The sequence below is a fragment of the Hydra viridissima genome, unplaced genomic scaffold (assembly GCF_058129835.1).
Source record: "Hydra viridissima isolate aposymbiotic clone 2 unplaced genomic scaffold, HvirCarnegie_v1 scaffold_8, whole genome shotgun sequence".
In the NCBI taxonomy this organism is placed as follows: domain Eukaryota; kingdom Metazoa; phylum Cnidaria; class Hydrozoa; order Anthoathecata; family Hydridae; genus Hydra; species Hydra viridissima.
In genome coordinates this window covers 15,247,642-15,270,103 of record NW_028324307.1, presented here as the reverse complement: position 1 = coordinate 15,270,103, position 22,462 = coordinate 15,247,642, and the positions used below count along the sequence as shown (strand labels likewise).

The window sequence follows — 22,462 nt, the reverse complement described above, 5'->3', positions numbered from 1 at the left end:
AGTTTGGTGATACGTCTTATTGCGGTCACTTGTGTCTTTACATCTTGAAAAATTTGAATAAAGGTCTTGACTTTCAAAGCATTATTAACACCTTGTGGTGATTTCCACTGTTTTTAATAATAACAAACCACCCGCGCTCAGGCAAAAATGGATAAACATGAAAGCAGGCAGGCAAAGGGGTCAAAAAGAAAGTCGTTGAAAAGAAAATAAGGCATCAACATTTTAAAGACTGCTTAAAAAACGGAAATGAACAACTTGCAACCATGAACGTTTTCAGATCTCATCTTCACGACGTTTACACCGAAGAAATTAACAAAGTCGCACTCAGCGCTAACGACGACAAAAGAATTATCTTAGATGACGGAATTCACACACTTGCCATCGGTCACTACAAAACACGACCTATCGCTGAGGTTTGAAAAAGGAAAGAAATTTTTTGATAACAATTAGATCTTTAGGGGTACCTCATCCCTCAAGATAACATATTTTTTTGAAGAAAAGTTAACTCATCGCATCAACGTTACCATCCTTAACTATGGAAAACTGTTCATGAGCCAGAACCGGCATTTCCTTATATATAAAGTCCTAATATAACAAATAATTAATTTTGTATGTTGTAAAATAATTATTTACTTATATTTTATAACTTTTAGTAATAACTAGTTAAAATAACAAAATTACTTTCCCCAAATACTTTTTTTTTATAATATACAAAATTCGTTATTTGTATATTATTATTAAATTTATTAAAAAAAAAAAAATTAGAAAATATTGAAAACTCTCTTTCAGCTGTATATATATGAATTTAACAAATGCAATATTTGAATGGCGTATTTAACAAATGCGATATTTGAATGGCGCTTTTTATTCTTAGTGAGGAATACAAATTTTAAAACGTAACAATTGGAAGAAATATAATGTAATAATATAAAATGATATATTCATAGAAAAGTCGTTGCAAAATGTACGCAAAAAAAAAATCAATTAAAAACAATATTTAAATAAAAAAAAATTACAACATAAATAAAGAAAAAGAGACTAACGAAGGAGAAAGTGAAGAAAATGTTGACCGGTATTTTGATAGCTATGTTCGTCTTATCGGGTGCAGATGAGGAGAAGTGTTCTTTACGGTTCATGAAATTGAAATGCGAAAAGAATTTCACAATAGAAAACTGCAGCAACTATAAAAATTCTTTTGTGTGTAAAAAGGAATTCACTATATCGTTGGTATCCTATGCTCCACATGATTTTGGAATAAATTGTATGTTAAACGTTTGCATACTAAATGAATTTTAAAAAATTGTCTTTTAATTTTCTCCTAAAACATTTTTGCAATTTTATTATTTTTTTTAAAAGATGAAAGATTTCTTAAATAAATTTCTTTTATAGGATGTTTAAAGATAAAAGTATTCTTTCAAATTTCAGGTTTTTTGTGTCAATGTGAAAACCCTTAACCTGAGGTTTTGTGCAAAAATGGTTTAAAAGATATTCATTCTTGTTTAGATTTGTTTATGAAGCATGTCTTGTTGCCCTGCTGTAATGACTGCATCAGAAATAAAACTCATTCAATTCCAACGTTGGCAGACTTTTTAAGATCAACTAATGACACAAACGCTACGAAAGCAGATTTTGTATTACCAATTTTGGCACCAAAATTGACATCAAAAATTTATGGCTATAATTATTATCCAATAGTGAAAGCTCCCCCTGGAGTTTATGTTACAATGAGGCCAACTGAAGCGAAAATTTATACTTTATTAAAGACCTGTTTTGAAATGTGGCCATTGCTTGTAGTGTGCTTAGCAATGGCTATTATAGCTGGGTTTATCACGTGGTTATTAGTGAGTATTCTTACAAAGTAATTGAGTTAAGTTACTTTTAAGTTGAAACTATTTACAAAAGATTTAATTGGAAATTGCTTTTAGGACACATGGCCTAACTCTGAGCAATTTCCGCGTCCTTTTATCTCAGGAGTGCTTGAAGGATTTTGGTGGAGTTTTGTATCCATGACAACTATAGGGTTAGTTAACATGCATTCTTTACTTAATTCATTAATATAATTCATTCATACTGCATATACAATGCTGCTCAAAAATTTAGCACACATAAGATTTAAGTTTCATTTTTCTTCTTTTAATTGAACTTTTAGGCGGTAAACTTCTTATGCCTTTTCTATTTTTTTTTATTTACAGTTAATTAAAACATACCTTATATAGAAAAAAAAAATTGAAAAAAAAATTACGTTAATTTTACCATCTATTTTTAACTTAAACAGAGACCGCTAATTAAAGCGGTGTAAAAAAGCTGCTCATAAGTTTAGCACACTTGCACTTCTGTTGTCTTTTAACTGCCGCTCTTTACTTTTTGACGTCAAAATTTTATTAAAAAGTAAATTTAACTATCCATTTTTACTTAAACAAAACTGAACAAAACTTTCAAAGATATACATAGTATGTATTACCTCATTTGAAATAAACTTGGTATTTTTCGCTTAAATTTTGTCCATAATGTGACCAATAAGATGGGAAAAAAATCAATTAGCTCTGAAATAAAACAGCGTATTGTAGGACTACACCTTGGTGGTTTTAACAGCTCTGAAATTGCTCGAACTCTTAAGTCTGTATCTCGTTCATGTGTACTCAGAACAAATCAGAAATTTGAAAAAACTGGTACTGCTGCGGACAAAAACCGATCTGGACGACCAAGAATCACAAGCATCACTAATGATAACAGTATCTATAGAATTGCAAGAAAAAACCCTAAATACTCAGCCAAAGAGATTGCACAAGAAGTGAACTTGGCTCTAAAAAATCATATCTCAAGACAAACTGTAAATAGAAGATTGATTGATCGAAAACTTTGTTGCTACGTTGCTGCTAAAAAACCACTGCTTAAACCAATTGATCGGTTAAAACGTATCAAATTTTGTAGAGCTATTTTGAAAATGACTAATTATGAACTAAGAAGAATAATATTCAGTGACGAATCCAACTTTACAGTTATTAACCGAAAGAACAGAGTGATTATCCGAAGACACTATAATGAGATGTTTCGTAGTCGCTTCATTGTACCGCGACTACAAGGTGGTGGAGGTTCGGTAGGCATATGAGGTTGCATCACTTATGACGGCCCAGGTCTCTGCTACTTATACAATGGTCGTATGGATCAACATAAGTATATCGAAACGCTTGAAAATCATTTAATCCCGACTAGAGACATCTTTTTTAGCAATGAGTCAGAGTGGCAGTTTCAACAAGATAACGCTCCTTGTCACAAGGCGAAAACGGTGACTATTTGGTTTCAAGAAAACAGCATTAAGGTACTTCAGTGGCCAGCTAGATCACCTGACCTTAATCCAATTGAAAATGTATAGATTGTACTGGACCGCAAACTCACTAAAGCTCCCGTAACATCAGCTGAACATTTTAGGGAAAGTTTGAAAGAGTCGTTCGACAGCTTATCAACTGATTATTGCCGAAAACTTTTTGATTCAATTAAAAGAAGATGTGAACTATGCATAAAGAACAAAGGTGGACATATCCCTTATTGATCTTGCTATTAAAGCAAGCTTAAATCCTGCGTGTGCTAAACTTATGAGCAGCTTTTTTTTAACTTTTTTTTATATATTAACTTTGATTAAAGATATTTAGTGATAGACATTTGTTTTTTTTTTAGTTTTTTTTCTCTTGATGTAATTAAAAAAGTCAAATAAATATTTTTTGTTTTTTAAAAAACCTTGAATTTCTTATTTTTTACTTTTATTTCATTTTTATAGAAAAAAACGCGACTTAAATCTAATGTGTGCTAAATTTTTGAGCAGTATTGTATTTAAACTCTTCAGAATGATAGGTTTGCATTAGTTGATGAAATGAGTTTATATGGTGTTAAATCTGCTTTTACAATCATGGAATCTTCCTTAAATCATATTGGTTTTATCTTTTTTACCATTTTTCTTACAGCAGGTAATCATATTGATTTTATCGCTTATCTTTTTTACCATTTCTCTTAGAGCAGGTAATTATATTGATTTTATCGCTTATCTCTTTTATCATTTTTCTTACAGCAGGTAATGTTCCTGATAACTTTAAATTTCCCCGTGTTTATTTTGATGTTTAATACTGCTGGTGACCCCGATTTCTCAAATTATACTTCCTTGCTCTTCAAAGCTGTTGAATTTATGATGTATGATAATTATAGTAATAATAATAATAATAATAATAATAATAATAATAATAATAATAATAATAATAATAATAATAATAATAATAATAATAATAATAATAATAATAATAATAATAATAATAATAATAATAATAATAATAATAATAATAATAATAACAATGATAATAATAATAATAATAATAATAATAATAATAATAATAATAATAATAATAATAATAATAATAATAATAATAATAATAATAATAATAATAATAAAAGGCTGACCCATTGGTTGGCATTATTTTCAAAAATAACGTATTGGTTGAAAATACTTAATCATAAAAATAAAAATTGATTGTAATTTTTTAATCTTTGAAAACAGCTTTAACGAAGGAAAAAACGAACAGCAAGAATAAAAAAGAATCAGAAACATAATTGATTTCTAAGTTAAGTTGACCAGTTCTGCTTTTCAATGTTTCTTAAATGTATCTGTCTCTCTAAAGAATTGCGTTAATTTACTTCAATTCTAAATAAAATACTATGACAAGATTCTTTACTTATATTTCTTCAAATTAACCGTTTACAAAGTCTTGAATTGCACCGATTGTATCGAAGAGGAGAGAGAGTGAGGCTGCGCATGCCAATAAGCATTATGTAATACAATTTTGCGGTCATGCGCAAAGAAGCTGATTGGCTGGTGCGTTAGCGAACTAACGCAACGCTCTCTATGTTTCTTAAGAGTTTCTGCCTCTTTATGAATCTCAAGTGTTTCTGCCTCTCCATGTTTCTGTATTGTTTCTGCCTCTTTATATTTCTTAAGTGCTTCTTGATGCGCAGGCATCAGATGATTTGATAACTTGGAAATAAGAGCTCACCCAAGCATTAGATGCTCATTTAAGCCTATCCGAGCTTCACACTTATGTTTTGAATCTTTAGTCTTTACATACGACAAATGAAACAGAAATAAATACAGCGCACAGTGAAAACGACAGATGGATAGTAGAGTGTGTCAACTGTGAAGTTTTCTATAAAAAATTTCATTCATCTCAATAAATTCAATCTCAATCTCAATAAATTCATCTCAATCAGCTGATGAAGAAGAGACTCTAGTTCTCCTTACTAGTTTATTTTGATCACAAACAAAAAAATACAATCGAAAGAGATAATTGTAAGACTGAAATTAGTGGAAAATGCGGAATTTTTGTCAGATGACTCAAAAAATAAAAATAAAAACTGCTTCAACTCAACTCATGGGGAAAAAAAGTAATAAAAAACAGGGAACACTGCAATAAAATATAAATTACCGTATGGTGAAAAAAATAAACAACCAAAAAAAAAAAGATTTTAATGAACGATTTGAGCTATTGGTTTAAACCTAATATTTATGAATATTTGGATAAAAAGAAAATAATAATATTTGGTTATGGATATTTGAATATTTGAATAAAAAGTGAAGGACTTTTTTTTTAAACTTTTGATAAAAGTTTTAGAACCCTATAACCAAATTTAATTTTTGTAAAGAAGAAAAATAACACAGCGATAAGAATAATCTCAAGTTATTGTGAGGAAGAAAAATAAGAAACACAACGATTAGAAAAAGTGTCACAAAAAGACTTTATAAGCTCAAAAATAAAAAAAAAAGGGGGTGGGGGGTGGGGAAACGAGATTTGTTTAAGAGAAGTCAACGAAAGATATAGAATAGAAGAAGTTGTCAATTACCTTATTAAAGACAGCTTAACTATTGACAGAATCTGGGAGCAAGAATGAGTATGAAAGAAATAGTGCTCGTTTTCTTAAATGGATCTCTCTTCCCTCTATATTTTCTTTATAGTTTTCTTAAACTTTATTCATTATTATTTGCTACTTGTTCCTAAATCAACTTATCATTTATTTACTTGTATTACTTTGTACATCCTTACAAAATCAAACTTTGTAATGCTTTATGCAGTCATATTCAAGATCTCTTACTACTCCCTCGCTTTCCGTTACCGTAAAATCAACTTTAATTAAAAATCGTTTTTTTTTAAACTGTATTAAGATAATGGTTTACAATAAAATAACTTATCACATGCTCGCTTCTTTACTTTTAATTCGAGGTTGAAAATTTAAGAAAATCCAAATTTTACGCTTCTCAAAACCTTCTAATGAAGTAAAAAATTTTAACTTTTATATTAAATTAATTAATTATAGGTACGGGGATAAATCACCTCTGGGATGGCCAGCCCGTTTGTTTGCTGTAATATGGATATTTGTTGGAATAACAATTTGTTCCTTGTTAACAGCTTCGATAACTTCAACATTAACAACTCCAGTTCCAGCCCCAGTAATGAGCGGTAAAAAGGTCAGTGTTTTTTTCTTATTGAATTTTTAAAAGAGATGTTTTGAATAAATTCACTGATAAAACTGAAAAATTCTTTATCAAAAGTTGTTGACCGTGAACTGTTTCAGTTCGAGTTCATTTTCTCGTTGTAAACACTTGAAGACTCCACGGAAAGACACGGCAGGGTCACATTTTGAAAGTTTCGACTTTTTACACTTTCTAGCTTTACTAACCCATTATAGCGTATTTTGTATTTGAATTCAAATCAAATAAATGGTTTGATGCATATTTAAGGTTTTTCTAAATTTTCCTGAAACTTCGAAACTTATAAGGGTTTAAAAGGTTAATAATCATTTATCTCAAAATGAAAAAAATGTGACCCTGCCGTTTCTTCCCGTATAGTCTTCACTTTTTTCTTGTTTTGTTGCTTGTTCTAGACTGTGGATCAATGAAATGATTTCTTAAATTTTAAGGTTGGAATTTTGGAAAATCGAGTTTATGATCAATTGTTTGTATTGAAGAAGAAAGGTAAACCAATAGAGTTCAAAGACATTACGGAGTTAATGAAACAATTGGATGTAGGAAATATAAATGGTATGACTTTAGGATGAATTTAAATATGTCAAATGTATTTTAAGAATGCTAAATATTAAACTGCATATATTTTAGTTTACTCTGTTATAATTTGATTTATTTGATTTATTTTTTATTAATACTGAGTTATTGCTCCAATTACATAAAGGGGTTGTAGATGGTATGATTTTGAGGTAAACCTGTTTGCTTCCCACATATTTAATGAATATTAAATTGCTTATATTTGCTTACATTATACTCCTGATTATTTACATGAGATTTATTTATACTAAATTTATTTATATTACATTTTTTTATATTACATTTGATTGGGTTATATTTAGGCGTGTTGACATATTTAAATAGGTGCGTTTTTTGATCGCATGGCTTGGACAGTATTTCTAAACAATTCGATAAACGATTACGATGCAACTTTTTTTTCTTACGATGGTGACGGTTTAACATTTGGTTTACTCATTAGCGACTCATCAGTAAGCACATTTATTGGCGATTATATTAAAGATCACAATATGGCGTTTGATCTGTGTACTGAAGAAATTTTTCAATCACTTGCTGTAAGTTTTGCTTTTTTTTGGCTTTACTGTCAACCTGGAGACTACAAGTTTTTTTCTAATTATAATGTGAATGCTATTACAATAAACAGCAATAACCTTACTACTATTCATTATCTTGTTTCTCTGTTCATCACATTTATGAAATTATTACCGCTCAGTTAGATTTTTAATCATCATCAGGCCAACTGCTACTAGACTGGATCATTTAAAAGAAATTGATTTCATGAGCTTTCTACAAGTTGTTTTATTATTTATTTATTTTTTTGAAAATCAAAAATTAAAAAAGTTTTTAAAACAATTTAAATTTCAACGTTAATTTTTCTTCTTTTTTTTAATTTGAAACTATTTTAGGTCTGTAAATTTCACTCTCTTAAAAACAGGGTTGATATCTAGAAAATCTTTTGTGCTTCTTATATATAATAAATAGAGAATATCAGAAAGAATAAAAGAATGTTGCATTTTTATTATTGCAGGAGAACTTCGTTACTAGTTCAAGTTTATTTGATCCAAAGAATCAACTCTTTAAACACACTCTTTATGCATGTGGCATTTTATTCGTTATTATTGGTGTGTTTGGATTTTTTTATGAACGAAAGCGAAGAAAAAAGTTCACTAGTCAACCTAGTATGAATTTTGGTTCTTAATAGTTATGCGACTCAATTTTCGTTAGCCATATTTGTTGTTTCTTGTGTAATTTGCTTTTTTCTTAAAAAAACAACAAATGATTTTCTAGATGAGAAACCAACAAGAAATGATGACCAGCAAAATGAAAAGAAACTTCAACTGTCTGAAAATATCTCCCGAAATATTTTTGTTCAACGTTTCTAACCATTCCAATTATCAAACTAATAATATCACAAATGTTAATGTAGGCGCAAATGTTAACAAGAGATGCTTCCTTAATTATGTATTGAATAGAATAGAAATAAATGGAAAATAATATAAAATTACAAAAATTTTCTTCACATAATTTAATTGCAAAGTAGATACATTATAAACCACATAAGATTTTTAATGCTAAAATATAACTTTTTTATTTACATTAGCAATTAAGATAAAATGAAATAGTGTTAATTATTTGCACAAGCACTGTGCGTCTACTTCTGAAAATCATTGTGTAGAACCTAATCTTGAAAATTATATAATCTTGAAAACTAATCCGTAAAAGATCTGTAAAAGAGCTTAAAGCACACAAGGATCATAGAAGAATCATTTTTAAACAAAATATTGAAACGTTCGATTTCTACAATTTTCTTCATCTTTCAGTCTAGATTTGGTAATTGGACTTTTTCTTGTGAAACTATATACCTGCAGATTGTGGCTAAAAATTTGCTTGGGTTTTGTGTTGTACTGAGGCTCTCGTCAATATTGCGCATAGTTGTAATATTCAGCAATAAAGAAATTAAACCAAATTATAATGAAGTTTTTCATATTTTGGTTTGTTAAAGTTCGTTTTATTAATTTTCGTTCGTTTATTAATTTTTCCTTTTACCTTGAGTTATTAAATAACAAAAAACTTATTAATTGAATTCGTTAATAAGTTCGCTATTTAATAGAATTCGCTATTTAATAGAATTCGCTATTTAATAGAATTCGCTATTTAATAGAATTCGCTATTTAATAGAATTCGCTATTTAACAGAATTCGCTATTTAACAGAATTCGCTATTTAATAGAATTCGCTATTTAATAGAATTCGCTATTTAATAGAATTCGCTATTTAATAGAATAAATTGTTGCACATGGCAAAGTTACCCCATATAAAAGAAAAGTTCTGATAGATATTTTTATTGAGGCATTTTTCGCACTACTGACCGCACTCGGAGCCCTGTTGAAAATCTTATTAATTTTCTTTCACTATTGGTGTATGGAATTTTAATAAAATATCAAAAACTCCTTAAATATATGTGTTGGCTATATACAGACAAAAAATCAACGCTTTAACACCTGTGGCTTGTGTACTGGGACGTAAAATATGAAGTATGACGCTAAAAGCCTTTTTAATTGGTGAAAATGGATATAATAATATCGTTATAAAAACCAAACCTTTTAGACAAGCAAACACACGAGCGCGCGCACACACACACACACACACACACACACACACACACACACACACACACACTGAGGGTAAGACAAATAAAATATGATTAACAACAAAATTCATGCCCTAAGTTTTTAAAATTTTTATTATTAATTTATTATTAATTTAGTGTTTTTTATTTACTTAATGACAGAAAAAATTTCTCAATTCACTTGAAATAAGTTTCTTTCTTTTGAAACATACTTTTGGGATATTTAAAAGATTTGATATATATATATATATATATATATATATATATATATATATATATATATATATATATATATATATATATATATATATATATATATATATGTGTGTGTGTGTGTGTTTGTGTGTGTGTGTGTGTGTGTGTGTGTGTGTGTGTGTATATATATATATGTGTGTCTGTATATATATATATATATACATATATACATAATTTGGTTTACTATTTGTAACCAAAAGCAATTATAAAACAACTTCATATTAGCGGATTGCAAGCAGCATCAGTTAACATACCATAGTCTACTCCAAAAGAGTACTATCAGCAATCAGTGCTATTTGGGATGATATTCTTTAATAAAACCCCTCTTTCTTGTAGCCACCCCCTCCCCCTATCCGGGGTTTGGGGCTCATAGTACGGCACTGTTTTGAGTATGTATTTTGTGTGTGTATATATGTGTGCATGCGTGTACGTGTGCGTGCGTGTGTGTGCGTTTGTGCGCGTGTATTTGTGATCCCAATCAAATTTTTTTGTAAAGCTCTAAAATATGCCTGCTTCGGCTTCCTCTCAGATGCTTCATATCCAATTTTGACAACCCTGATTCTATATAATAAGTTTGTTGAAGCGAGAAAAGTTATGAAACATTTTGTTTATTCTTAAAAAAAAAAAAAACTTATATGGGACCTGCTTAAAGTAACTGCTCCAATACAACTGCTTCAACAAAACATCTACGTTTATTCACTAATTAAAAAGACTTTGTGATTTAAATTTTATTAAGACAAAGAGTTGCAACTTTTGGAAAACTTGCAAAACTTGAAAGAGCATGGACAATATCTTGTAATTTTCTTCTCGATTTCTATAAAAAAAAATGTTACAAATAAGAAATATTTTGCTTCATTGAAGAACATGTTTTGTTTAACATAACTTTTCATTTGTTCTTAAAATATCAAATAGAAGAAATGGTTGTTAGAAAGCGAGAGTTTACTAAACTCATATTGATTTGAATTGGAAATTTAGAATTGAAAAACATTTTGAAAAAAACTACCGGCTGTTCAAAATTGAAATCGAACATTAACATCGACGTCATTAGCGCCAAAAAATTTTCTATGGCTAATTGCATTTAAACTATTTAGAATCTGCAATTAAATAATTCAATTTACACCTAATGTTAGAAGGAAAATTTGACAAATCAACGGGGAATCTATTTAGAGATGCCTTTTCTTGCTCTTTTAACTTGGATATGTTGACTTATGCTCTGTTGCGTGTCATGTGGAAGAATTCAAAGGTTTGGTAGAAACAAAAGAAAAATGCAAAAGCATGATTGAAACTTTTGTGTAAGTTTAGAAAAAAAAAGTTTGTATTTATTAAAAATTGTATTTATCTATGATTAAATTTAATTTAAACGAGGCTCAAAATTTCTTATTTGATATGCCAATGAATTAATTTTATAAAGGAGTTTACATAGAATTAATATGTATTTATACAGAAATTTAAATAGTTCTACAGTGTTCATATATATATTTATACTGGAATTTATATAGTTCATCAGTTTTAATAATTAAAGTCTATTTATAAACATAAATGTGTAAACAGATAACACAAAAAAAAAATTATAAAAAACTTTTTAAATATGTTGTTTTTATTATTACTACAGTAAAAAATTTTATTATTAGAGTAAAAATTGCTTAAAGTTGAAATAATTATCTACCGTCGTTTCTCATTGGTCTTATATACGAACACATATTTGGTCTAGCTCTCTGACAATCTTGTAAGTAACAAGGACAATAGTTCCATATGCCGGAGGTTTCTCTTGGGATGCTGGCACCGTCTAAATAAAAGTAATCAATTTTAAAATAACTTCTTTAATTAAGTTTATTTTAAGTTCATTTTAATAAAATGATTTGCACAACCATTAGTGGTTTTTACATCCCATCCCATTTTAAATACCATAATCATCATACACACATTTTATTACATTTCATTACACTGCATTACATTTCATTACACACATTATATTAATTTAAACTCTCAAAATATTGATACTCAAGCAGAACGGTAGAATGCAAAAATATATTTTCTCCCGAACATTTTTTAAACCGCACTTTATTTGCAGCGTAAAAAGAATACCACTTTAACTGTTTTTACTAAACATAAAGAATGAAAAAGGAAAAAAAAAGAAATGGAAATAAAAAAAATCATCTTACCGACATTCATTTCGAAACACAATAATAATAGCGCAACTTTCAAAATCATTTTCAACCTTTTTCTTCAAATTTTAATTGAGATAAAAACAACTGGAATTAGCTGCAAACTTCTTTTTGTTAACAGCACGATGCGAGATTAGTTTCTTCATCAAAATATATCTTTATATTTTTGAAAAAAAACATATGTTCTTCCTTCTTCTGAACCGTAAGTTTTAGCAAGAGACAGATCAAAGGGAATTTGATGGGAGATTTGGAGAACCAACATAACTCTTTTTCCTTTTTCTTCAAAAAAGAAGCCCAAAAAAATCTGCTAAAAGCTACAATTTTATTAAACCAAGTTATCAATAATTTATCATGATTACTATTGCCGTATGCTGTAAAGTTTGTAAATTGATTTTGATTGGACAACATTAGGATTTTTCTATGTAATAAAAACCTGGTTTATCCTGTCTGTAACAAGATTTTATTTGGTTTTTTAGTTTTGAATTACTCATATCATACATTGTTGAAATGTTTTCTTATCAAAAACTGGTTGTTATTTTCTAAGATATTTAATACCTTGCTGAAACAATCCTGTTTTACCTCGTTGTTCACTCGTAATGATTATCGCACAGTTTTAGTATTATTGACTACTTTAGATGTACAACTCCATATTGGACTGTCTTGCGTCAAGTCAACGACAACTTTGATAAATAAACTTGTGAAAATTTTATTTGACTTTACTTAACACGAGTTTACCCATTCAAGATTACACTAGGATTGGTATTCCTAACGGCGTTGTAACCATTTATTATTTTTAAGAGTAAATAGATTATTCGCCAAAATTATAACTCAAGATTGTAACTCAGCAAAAAGTACTTTTTAGAAAAGCTAATAAAATGCACCCACAACCATTTCCAGAATTGCTGTTAACAAATAAAATAGATATTTGAAGACCAAGTTTTTGTATAGCAGTTTAGCAGCATGGTTGCAGATGCCACAGTTGCCAGCAGTAAAAGAAATTAGTATTATTGATTCAAAGGGTGGAACTCAAGACTCATTAATCACTTTTGTATTTTAGTTGTATATAGAAGCTTCACAATCAATCTTTTCTTGGTAAACGAGTTTTAGTTTCCATTAAAAACTTGCTGTTTGATCTAAAAAGGTTTTTCTCCTAAGTTATTGAAATAAAATAAAAAATGATTGAACTCTGTCTTTTTTTCTATTGGCCAGAGAGAAATTGTAAATACATTATTTCCATGGCAATAGGCAATCTGATATCAAAAAAGCTGCCTTGATTTGAAAGTCTCGCAAAAAAAAAACTCGCTTGCAAATTCACTTTAGGTGCTGCTGTTCTTAAGCAAGTTTTTCTATCTATTATTATTATTCTATTTATATTAATGCAGTTACTATAATTTTTATTCTTTTTCTATTAGTCTAGTTATTCTACTTATCTTATGTCGATTTTACATTTAACATGTAAATTTTTTGTGGTTTTGTCTTAACACTAGCTATGTTCTAGGCATTCTTACTCACGATTTTAATATGAGTGGGTGCCCAATCAACCAATAGCCAGTTTATGTTCTAGTTTTTGGTGTTGCAAATGGTGATGATGGCTTCTGTATAAAATCTACAATAAGCTTCGGTTTAACATCATTACCATTTCTAGTTAATACTTTACACTTCTTCAACAAATCTAAAAAAAAAAAAATTGATGTGGTTACATTAAAGCGGTACAACAAGAGAAAAAGTCCCTTCTTTAAAAATACTCCTTATTTTAAAAAAGCAAGAAGCCGTAAATGGATTAAAGTTCTATTTATATGTCAAACAAAAAGTAGTTTTGATCTTCTGTTAAACATTTTTATTAGTTTCGAGGAAATAATTTCCAAACGGAAAAAGCCCTTCCTTAAAAACACCGCTTGTTTTAAAAAAACGTATTCTAATCTTTATGCTATCCCACAAAGCTAATTCATCTAAAAACCCCAAACCCCCAAACCTAATGTTAGCTCCAGATCTGTTACAAATATTAAGCATTAACAAAAATCTTACAATAGGAGTGGCTTCTCTTTACACGTTCGAAACAAAGGAATTCAAAAATAATCAACAAATCATGAAAGTGTGAGAATAAACGTCATTAGTTCAGAATATTTATAAACTGAAAAAAATCATACTCTATAAAGTTTATAACATTTACCGGCTTTTGTAATTATTTTTCTAAGAACATTGCATTCCTTGTTTTAACTGGCTTGAGAGTAAATGCCAATCACTCACTAAGTTTGATTTTATAGCATTTAAAAACATTTTATGAATCATTAAGACATACATCAACACAAACATTAGTACAAATACAATGAATATCAAGGAAAACGAGAATCCTATTTGTTTTTTCAAGGCAAAAAAAAATGTCAATGAACAAACTTCCTATAAACGTAAATATTTACAATTGCCAAGTGACTCTAAAGGGTTTAAGATATAAACGGAATGTTTTTACAACTTTTAGTTGTTGCTTGAAACTCTAAGGTAAATGTAAGTTTTTACTATGTTTCACAAAATTATTATTATTATTTTTGCATTAGTTCACTTTAATATTTTCAAATAAACAAGTTTTTTCACCCCCTCCCCCTTTCCCTTCCACAGTGCTTCTTATATAAGATTTCAAAATTGGAAACCCTAAGCTAAATGTAAGTTTTTATGATGTTTCATAAAATTAATTGATTTTTTTGTTTTTTTGTTTAAATTGGTTTACTCTCACATTTTCGAATAAGCAACAGTTTTTCACTCTCCTCGTTTTTAAAAGTGCTTCGTATAAAAGATTTCCAGAGTATTCAAAAACTTTCAACCACGCACATGTTTGTTTAATGCTATTTCGCCCTGCTACAATCATATTCTCTTATCATTTTGTTCCTACCATTTCTTTTTTTTTTTTTTTTTTTCTGTTCCTCTACCTTATTTGGTGCTAGAATCAGTTTGGTTGTCTGTAGATAAATATGCTGTTAGATTTTTCCTACATACTTTTTTTTTCAATTTACATTTCAGGAATATTTTACCAATTTTATAAAAGAAATTTAAGTTTAAACAACCTTGGTAACAACTTGTCTCCAACGCAATAATATGTAACAGTCCTACCTGTTAATATTATAGACGATGTCATACAAGCCTGCAGGTACACTGCACCCTACCCCACCCCATCTCTAACAGTATTTTCACATATTTTCAAGCATTGGTCAAAAATTCTATCAAAAACATTAATAGTAAGTAGAGTGGCGTGCAAAAGTTTTTTGCCAGTGGCATTTCAAACTCTTATTCATATTAAAAAAGACTAATGAATTTTAACTATAATGAGATGTTAATATGTAATAAAAAAAGTTGTTATGTTTGTGAATGTATTTACTGTAATAGTAGTTATATTTACATGTGCAAAAGTTACTGGCCACTTTGTACTAAGAGAAAATTATCATTCCACATGTTCTATAGTTGTTTAAACTTTTATGCTAATACTGCAACGATTGTATATTATGTGGCCGGAAACTTTATGACATGTAAATATTTTAATAATGATAATAAATACATTCAAAAACATTAATAATACTCTTTTAGTATATTATTTAATTTCCTATATCTCATTATGATCAAAAATCAATAATCTTTTATGTAAATTGATTTTGAGTGCGAAATGTCACTGGCTGGAAACTTTTACTGTGGCTGTGTAAGGTAAACGTCTCATACTCATGATCACGGACCAAAATATCAAACCGTAAAGTCTTGGAAAAATTGAAGTTTGAATGATCATTAGGAAATAATATTGTTGTTGCGACGCATTCAATAAAAAATATTTCAACCAGCGATCATACGAAAAACTTAACATTGAGAAAACCTCATTTTAAAAGAACTTTTCGAATAAAAATGATTTTATATGAATATTTAACACATCTTGTCCAGTTTGGCCTAATATCAAAAAATATACTTATATAAAGAAGAGGTGTAAATGATTTAAAAAACATGTTTTTTGACATCTGCTGCGATTGCCGGTGCGAAATATTTAGGTCTGAGTATAGCCAATAATTATATAACTTTTAATAGAAATTTAAACTTTAATGAACATGTTCCAAAGAAAAAAATAGATTTCTTTTCTTTTTTTTTTTATCAAGAAAATCATATTTAGTAAAGTTTCACGCTCTAATCTTATCCCACTGTTTAAAGAAAATCAACAAAATAAAAGTATAATGTTAACAAATTACAAATTAATTACGTTTTCCATGGAAAAAAATGAAATTTTTTCCATGGAAAACGTAATTGAAATGACTTGCGCATTCTAACTGACATCTGTCATACCTGTCAAAAACTGATAAAACCGAGATCAGATGGAGAACTTTCTCACACACTTCAATCTCTCTATACGCTTGAGATCAACCATTTAAATTATTCTACAAACCAGGGTCTTAAGTAGCTGTGACTTTTTAATTTTCAAAATTGGCAAATCACGGTCCTATCCCTCTTTTTTTTGATAGTTCTTGTTTGAGAGAAGGGACACATTGTGTCTATCTATTATTCAGAGAAACAAAAAACACAAATGCACCAAGAAGACATCAATATCTTATTTGGCACAAACAGACCTACTAGAAGCTGAGAAGATTGTATCAATAGTCATTTCAAACAAAGAAGCTTCCTCTAATGGCACTGTTGGTTTGAGTAAGACCATTAGTGGAAAATTACACCCGCTGACCCCAAAACCTCTAAAAGTGGTCACTTTGAAGGAAAGACTGTCACAAACTTCCACAAAACGTAGATCTACTTCAACAAATGGCTTAAAAATCTGGTACTTTCCAAGTTTTGGGTTTTGTTGAAACAGAAAAAAAATTCTAGTTGGGTGTGGTAATACCCTTTACAAATCATGCTGAAACAAAATTGGTAGTTTCAAAAATGCATGTCTTTTTGTCAACATCTTGTTCACTTCAAAAACACACCCTGTGTTTAACCATGTCAACAGTTACAAACTAATGCAGTGCTTAGATTTAACGCTTGTACAAAAAAGGTGCGTTGTCATCCAACAGATAGTGAATCAACAAAGACCCTTTTTAATTATCTACATTCTCAATGAATTCTGAAGAGCTTAAAAACATATGCTAATTTGAGCTTAATTACTTTATCCGCTTTTAACTTTCTAAACTATATAATGTGGAGATCTTCATTGAATTTCTTTGCATTTCATTAAATAATTTACAAAAAATACTTTGTCTAGCTCTTAACCTCCCACAAAATCAAGCAAAAAAAATTTTTTTAACACGTTTTACGATAAGATATTTTAGTTCCTATGTTTATTGTGCTCTTCTAAAAATGTGTTAATATTCGTTTGGGCTCGAATTACTTAATTAATTAATTAATTAATTACTATTAATATGGATTCGAAAAAAAACTTTTACATGCCCTGTTAAGTTAAACTGCTAATAACAAAAAATAGTTCCTAGAAAGTAGAGACACTGAGGATCGAAAAAGTATATCTTTTGAAATCATCTATAATTAGTCTTCAGGAAATATTTACTTTAACATATTTGCATTTTAGTGTTAAAAACATGAGGAAAGTTTTTTTTTAAAGGAACAAATTATTCTTTGATAATAAACTCATAATACAAAACATTTTTACTGGATTGATACAATTCTAACAAAAAGTGATCAAATTTCTGAAAATTTCACCATTCAAATATATTCTCCAATTTATTTTACAATTCTTGTCACTTTAAATCAAAGACAATTTTCTGTTTCAATTTCAAAGCACACTCTGTATTCTAAAAATGATTTATTTTTCTCATGCTTTACAATTTGTAAGATGACTAGACTTTCAATGACAACTGCTTTTTTCTGATTTCAAAGATGTTTACTACTGCAGTCAACAATACAGTTTCAAGCTATTTACTGTAATGTAGATACAATGCATTCTGTTTGTATCTTGGCCAGTAATGTTGAAGGTTGAATGCAAAGCCTCAGTTGTTTGCTCATTGTAGAGTCCCAAAGAAGCTTTCTTTCTTCAGATAAAATGTTTGCCCAGATTTTCAACCCCATTTAACAATGGTTTGAAAACGACGAAGGGTATTTTGATAAGGAGCGTTTCATCCTTCTATTATTGCTATCTTGCATTCATGGTATATTGACCAATGGTCTCTTGAGTCATCGTATAAGGTTCCTGGGAAGCAAGATTGCTTGAATTTTTTGTACATCCTCATTTTTATAATCTTTGCAATTAATTGCATAATTCTTCAACATTTGAGTTCATATTCAGTCTGAAATAATGAAGCCTTATAGTAAAATAGGGTGAAGGATGATCTCTTCTATTTTCAAGAATGAGAATGCCTTCATTATGTATTAAGTTCGTAAAACCAAATACTTCTGTTAACATATGAAAGATACTGATATTAGTTTGTTACAGATATAAGCTGCGTCTGTAAATTAAAACGAAAAAAGCCTCTCAGCATTTATCAGAACAAAATAAAAATTTTACTGCAGATTTTTTTTTTCTGTAACACCTTTTAAGCTTCCCGTTCTTGAGGAAAAGTTTATACTTGCTAGTAGTATCTGTATACTGGCTAAAAGTAGAATGTATATAATGACGAAACCAACAATCTTTAAGATAAAAGTAACATAAAAGTAGCTTTATTTTACATACAATTTTAATAATATGAAGTTAACATTTATAATTTCTGTATGATCTTTATCATGAGATAAAATTCAATAACGTAGTGACAGTGAAGAATATAAAACAAATACTAATACCGTATTAAGTTTTAAGTGTTTTGGAAAATAAGGTCAGTATATTGTCAAACGATGTTTTACCAATGTGTGTGATATAATTGTATCTTTACATAGATGTAAAAATATGTCTTCATTAACTGACATTTTGTTAATTTTTTTTTCTAGGCCCTATTAAATGGCATCTGCTATCATCATTAACTTTGGAAAATAGAAAGCCAAAATGTTTTGCATAAAAAATTGTTTAAGTCAGCGTAAGACATTCTATATAATGATGGTATTGACAACATCAATGTTTTTAGTAGAAATTGTAGTTGGATATTTAACCGAATCAATGGCACTTGTAGCAGATTCCTTTCATATGCTTTCAGACTTAATATCACTTTTTGTTGGTTACATTTCAATGAAAGTAAAAACTGATGTTTTTTTCTTATTTTCTATTAGCATAACTTCATATATTTTAGTGCTTTTTTTGTTGTTTTTTTTTCATATCAACCTGTTCAAAATGGATTTTTTTTTTACGCAGCGTATTTTTTTTTCTAAAACATTATTACATAGCAACTAGATTTTCCTAAAATCATTTTACATAGTATTTTCATTTCCTAAAACATTTTTAAAAAGATATCCAAAAAGAAGAAGGATGAGGATTGTGACAATACATTTGGCTGGGTACGTGCTGAAGTGTTGGGAGCTCTTATTAATGGAATATTTCTTATTGCACTATGTTTCTCAATAATAGTGCAGGCATTAAAACGACTAGTAGAGCCAGAGAAATTACACAGACCTCTTCTTATACTAGCTGTTGGCGCTGTTGGTTTATTGGTCAATATTGTTGGAATGTGCTTATTTCATGGTAAAGTTTGAATTGCTGAAAGATTAAGAATACTTTAAAAAGACTATTCTAACAGATACAATTAATATGAGTTATTGGTGATATTTTAAAAATTTTTTCATAAAAAAAAAATAGGTAATAATCGACTATGTAAATTAATTTAATAAAGTTCAGTTTCGTAAAGCTGTTTAGTGATTTTGAATATACTACAAAATCTCTTTTTTTGATAAAGAGGAAAAATGTGTGTAAATTGTGGTGCAAAGCAAATGTATCTGTACAATCTTGATTTTATGACTTGCATTTGTAATTTTTTATCATACTAGACATTTTTGATTATAGGTTTGTAATAAGATTATAGATTTGTAATAATTTTTGATACATTTAATGAAAGAAAATTGATATTAACTTAAAATATTTTGTTTGTTATTACTTTTATGTTTGTTATCTAATGTAGCTTTAAAATTATGTTAAGATATAATATTTAATAGTTATAGTTACTTTTTAGGTCACACTCATGGTGAAGCAAGTCATAGTCATAGTCATAGCCATGGAAAGGTTAACAAAGATCGCCATTTAAGTAAAAGAAAAGTAGTTAGTGATACTGAAAACAGCAAAAAACAAGAGTGTAATGATTTAGAAGATTGTAAAACCATCATTAATGAGGATGAAACAAATCTTGAGTTTGAATCAGCTAATAAATGCAATGAGATTTTTGATTCAAGTATCTTATCTCTAACTACAACAGAAAGTAGCTCAAACATGACTGCTAATGGTAACATGTCTCAAATTAATGCAAAAGACCATATTACATAAATAATTGTATAAACAAACAACTGATGTGTTTTACATGTTGTTAGAATTTGTAACTACTTTATTGATGTGATTATTTTAAAATTTGAAAAAATTGTTGCAAGTTTTTTTCAAAGAAGAAAAAGATAAATTAAAATGTTTTTATAAAATTTGATGCAGGTAATGAGCAGAGAGTTTTGAAATCAGGTGGAACGTTGAATATGAAAGGAGTCTATTTACATTTGATTAGTGACATGTTAGGATCAATAGTGGTCATTGCAGCAGCATTAATGATTCACTTTTTTGACGGTAAACAATGGACTCTTTATATTGATCCAATTATGAGGTAATCTTTGAATTAAATGACAGAATGCATAAATATAAACCTACTTTTTACACGAAATGCTAATTTATAAGTGATTTCTTTTAGTATTTTAATGGTTTGTTTCATTTTACAAACTTTGGCACCACTGGGTAGGCTTTATTTCAATTCATTTTATCTCGATTTTTTTTTTTTTTTGTAAAGGAAATTAATCAAAACTAATCATAATTATGATTGCTAAAAAAAAAGTCATGTGCTCAAAGAAAACCAATCATAATTATGATTGCTAAAAAAAAGTCATGTGCTCAAAGAAAAAAAATTCAAAGAGTTGATATTTCAAAAAAAAATTAATGAGCTTACATTGTAAGCTCATTAACTTTTTTTTGAAATATCAATTCTTTGATCAATATCAAATATGTTGCATAATTTTTCAATTAATGTATATGAAAATAAACTTTAGTAAAAGAGTCCAGTATGATTCTGTTACAAAATGTTCCTTCTCATATCGTGGTAAATACAATTCAAGAAAAGTTATTGCTAAAAGTTAGTACTTTTAAAATGCTACTGGGAACTATCTTTCTAAATCTATTTTCTTAATCAAATTCAATGTTGGCAACTCTCTGTAAATCATCAGCTCTAGAGAGAAAATATGCATTTCTAAATAAATTACTTCTTGATAAGTTGCTTAGCAACTATTTGAAATATCTATATTCGTTTAGTTCCCTGAAATTCAGTCTGTTCATGAGTTTCATGTATGGCAGTTAACAAATAACAAGATTGTTGCCTCAATACACATGAAGGTTAGATCTTACAATGATTATGAAAAGATTGCTTTAATGGTCAAAGAGTTTTTTCATGATGAAGGCCTCCATTCAACTACAATACAACCTGAATGCATTGAGGTAAGATTAACAATTTAATTACTCAGTTCAATGCTTATAGTTTTTGTAATGTTAGAAGCATTGTGTAGACTTATTATAAATCTATTGGTTAATTGCTGCAACCATCGATGCTTTGTTTACAATTTAATAAAAAATACCTTTTTGTGATTTTTGTCCTATATTTTGGCAATTATAAATCATAAAACGTTTAAACTTTTCTTGTTGCAATGGCTTTTTGTATGTACATATTTGCATAAGAAAGCCATTTTTGCTGAAAATCATTCATAATCATTATCACAACAGAAAAAGTCTCAGTAAATGAGAAAAAAAGTTGCTTTCTTTGAGTCTACTTCGTATAATAGCCCTTACAATTATTATGAATTGATTAAAAATTATTGTAAATTATTGTTAATATAAATGTATGGTAACCTTTGAGTTGTTAACAATATAACTCCAAATTTGGCAACCTTTTTCTAATTTTAATTCCGAACATTAAAAATCATTTATTGAAATGTTTTATTTAGAAAGCATTATGTAAACCTACTCAGTGTCTATTTGGTTGCGGCCAATTATGTCAAGAAAAATTATGCTGTGTTATTATGCCTTCCGAAAGTAGTTTAGTGTTGAGTGTGAAACCATAAATCATTTTTAAATGATTGTCGAGACTTCAGTTGGCTGCAATTGAAGTATGAACACTGTTTCAATCTGGAAAAAGTGTTTGTAAAGTTGTCCAAAAAACTATAAATATGTAAACAAATATATTGTTTTTTTTTACTCAAATTGCTTTATTACATTTTA

General features: G+C 28.6%; 2 protein-coding genes and 1 long non-coding RNA gene across 5 annotated transcripts; 2 read left to right on the top strand and 1 right to left on the bottom strand.

Annotated features, from left to right (window-relative positions):
* Positions 1–959: 959 nt before the first annotated feature.
* LOC145194621 (uncharacterized) lies at positions 960–9,047 on the top strand. The gene is made up of 8 exons (XM_090094494.1): positions 960–1,261; positions 1,504–1,841; positions 1,926–2,020; positions 6,352–6,502; positions 6,955–7,075; positions 7,421–7,629; positions 8,103–8,253; positions 8,363–9,047. The coding sequence occupies exons 1-8, from the start codon at positions 1,063–1,065 to the stop codon at positions 8,455–8,457; spliced, it is 1,359 nt and encodes a 452-aa protein (XP_089950620.1). The 5' UTR covers positions 960–1,062; the 3' UTR covers positions 8,458–9,047.
* Positions 9,048–10,631: 1,584 nt separating this feature from the next.
* LOC145195419 (uncharacterized) lies at positions 10,632–14,470 on the bottom strand. Its single transcript, XR_016455236.1, has 4 exons — positions 14,294–14,470; positions 12,121–13,795; positions 11,625–11,744; positions 10,632–10,772 (listed from the first exon to the last, which is right to left on the bottom strand). It is a non-coding gene; the product is annotated as an uncharacterized LOC145195419 (long non-coding RNA).
* A 32-nt stretch (positions 14,471–14,502) lies between these two features.
* On the top strand, positions 14,503–22,421 carry LOC145195340 (proton-coupled zinc antiporter SLC30A1-like). Of its 3 annotated transcripts, none has more exons than XM_090094851.1 (9): positions 14,503–14,619; positions 19,009–19,249; positions 19,462–19,693; positions 20,178–20,444; positions 20,642–20,807; positions 20,892–20,935; positions 21,244–21,326; positions 21,503–21,685; positions 22,189–22,421. In XM_090094851.1, exons 2-9 carry the CDS (start codon positions 19,064–19,066, stop codon positions 22,303–22,305), a joined length of 1,278 nt encoding a protein of 425 aa, XP_089950977.1. In that variant the 5' UTR covers positions 14,503–14,619; positions 19,009–19,063; the 3' UTR covers positions 22,306–22,421. The 3 variants fall into 3 exon arrangements, with proteins under 3 accessions (XP_089950977.1, XP_089950978.1, XP_089950979.1); XM_090094852.1 differs by having other exon boundaries at positions 14,533–14,625; XM_090094853.1 differs by lacking the exon at positions 14,503–14,619 and adding an exon at positions 14,760–14,780.
* The last annotated feature ends 41 nt before the right edge of the window (positions 22,422–22,462 follow it).

Coding starts and splice junctions, on each gene's coding strand:
- LOC145194621 (XM_090094494.1), top strand. CDS start 1,063: ATGTTGACCGGTATTTTGATAGCTATGTTCGTCTTATCGGGTGCAGAT. Junction 6,503..6,954: donor CAGTAATGAGCGGTAAAAAG/GTCAGTGTTTTT, acceptor TTAAATTTTAAG/GTTGGAATTTTGGAAAATCG. Junction 7,076..7,420: donor GGATGTAGGAAATATAAATG/GTATGACTTTAG, acceptor ATATTTAAATAG/GTGCGTTTTTTGATCGCATG.
- LOC145195340 (XM_090094851.1), top strand. CDS start 19,064: ATGTTTTGCATAAAAAATTGTTTAAGTCAGCGTAAGACATTCTATATA. Junction 19,250..19,461: donor TTGGTTACATTTCAATGAAA/GTAAAAACTGAT, acceptor ATTTTTAAAAAG/ATATCCAAAAAGAAGAAGGA. Junction 21,327..21,502: donor AAGAAAAGTTATTGCTAAAA/GTTAGTACTTTT, acceptor ATATTCGTTTAG/TTCCCTGAAATTCAGTCTGT.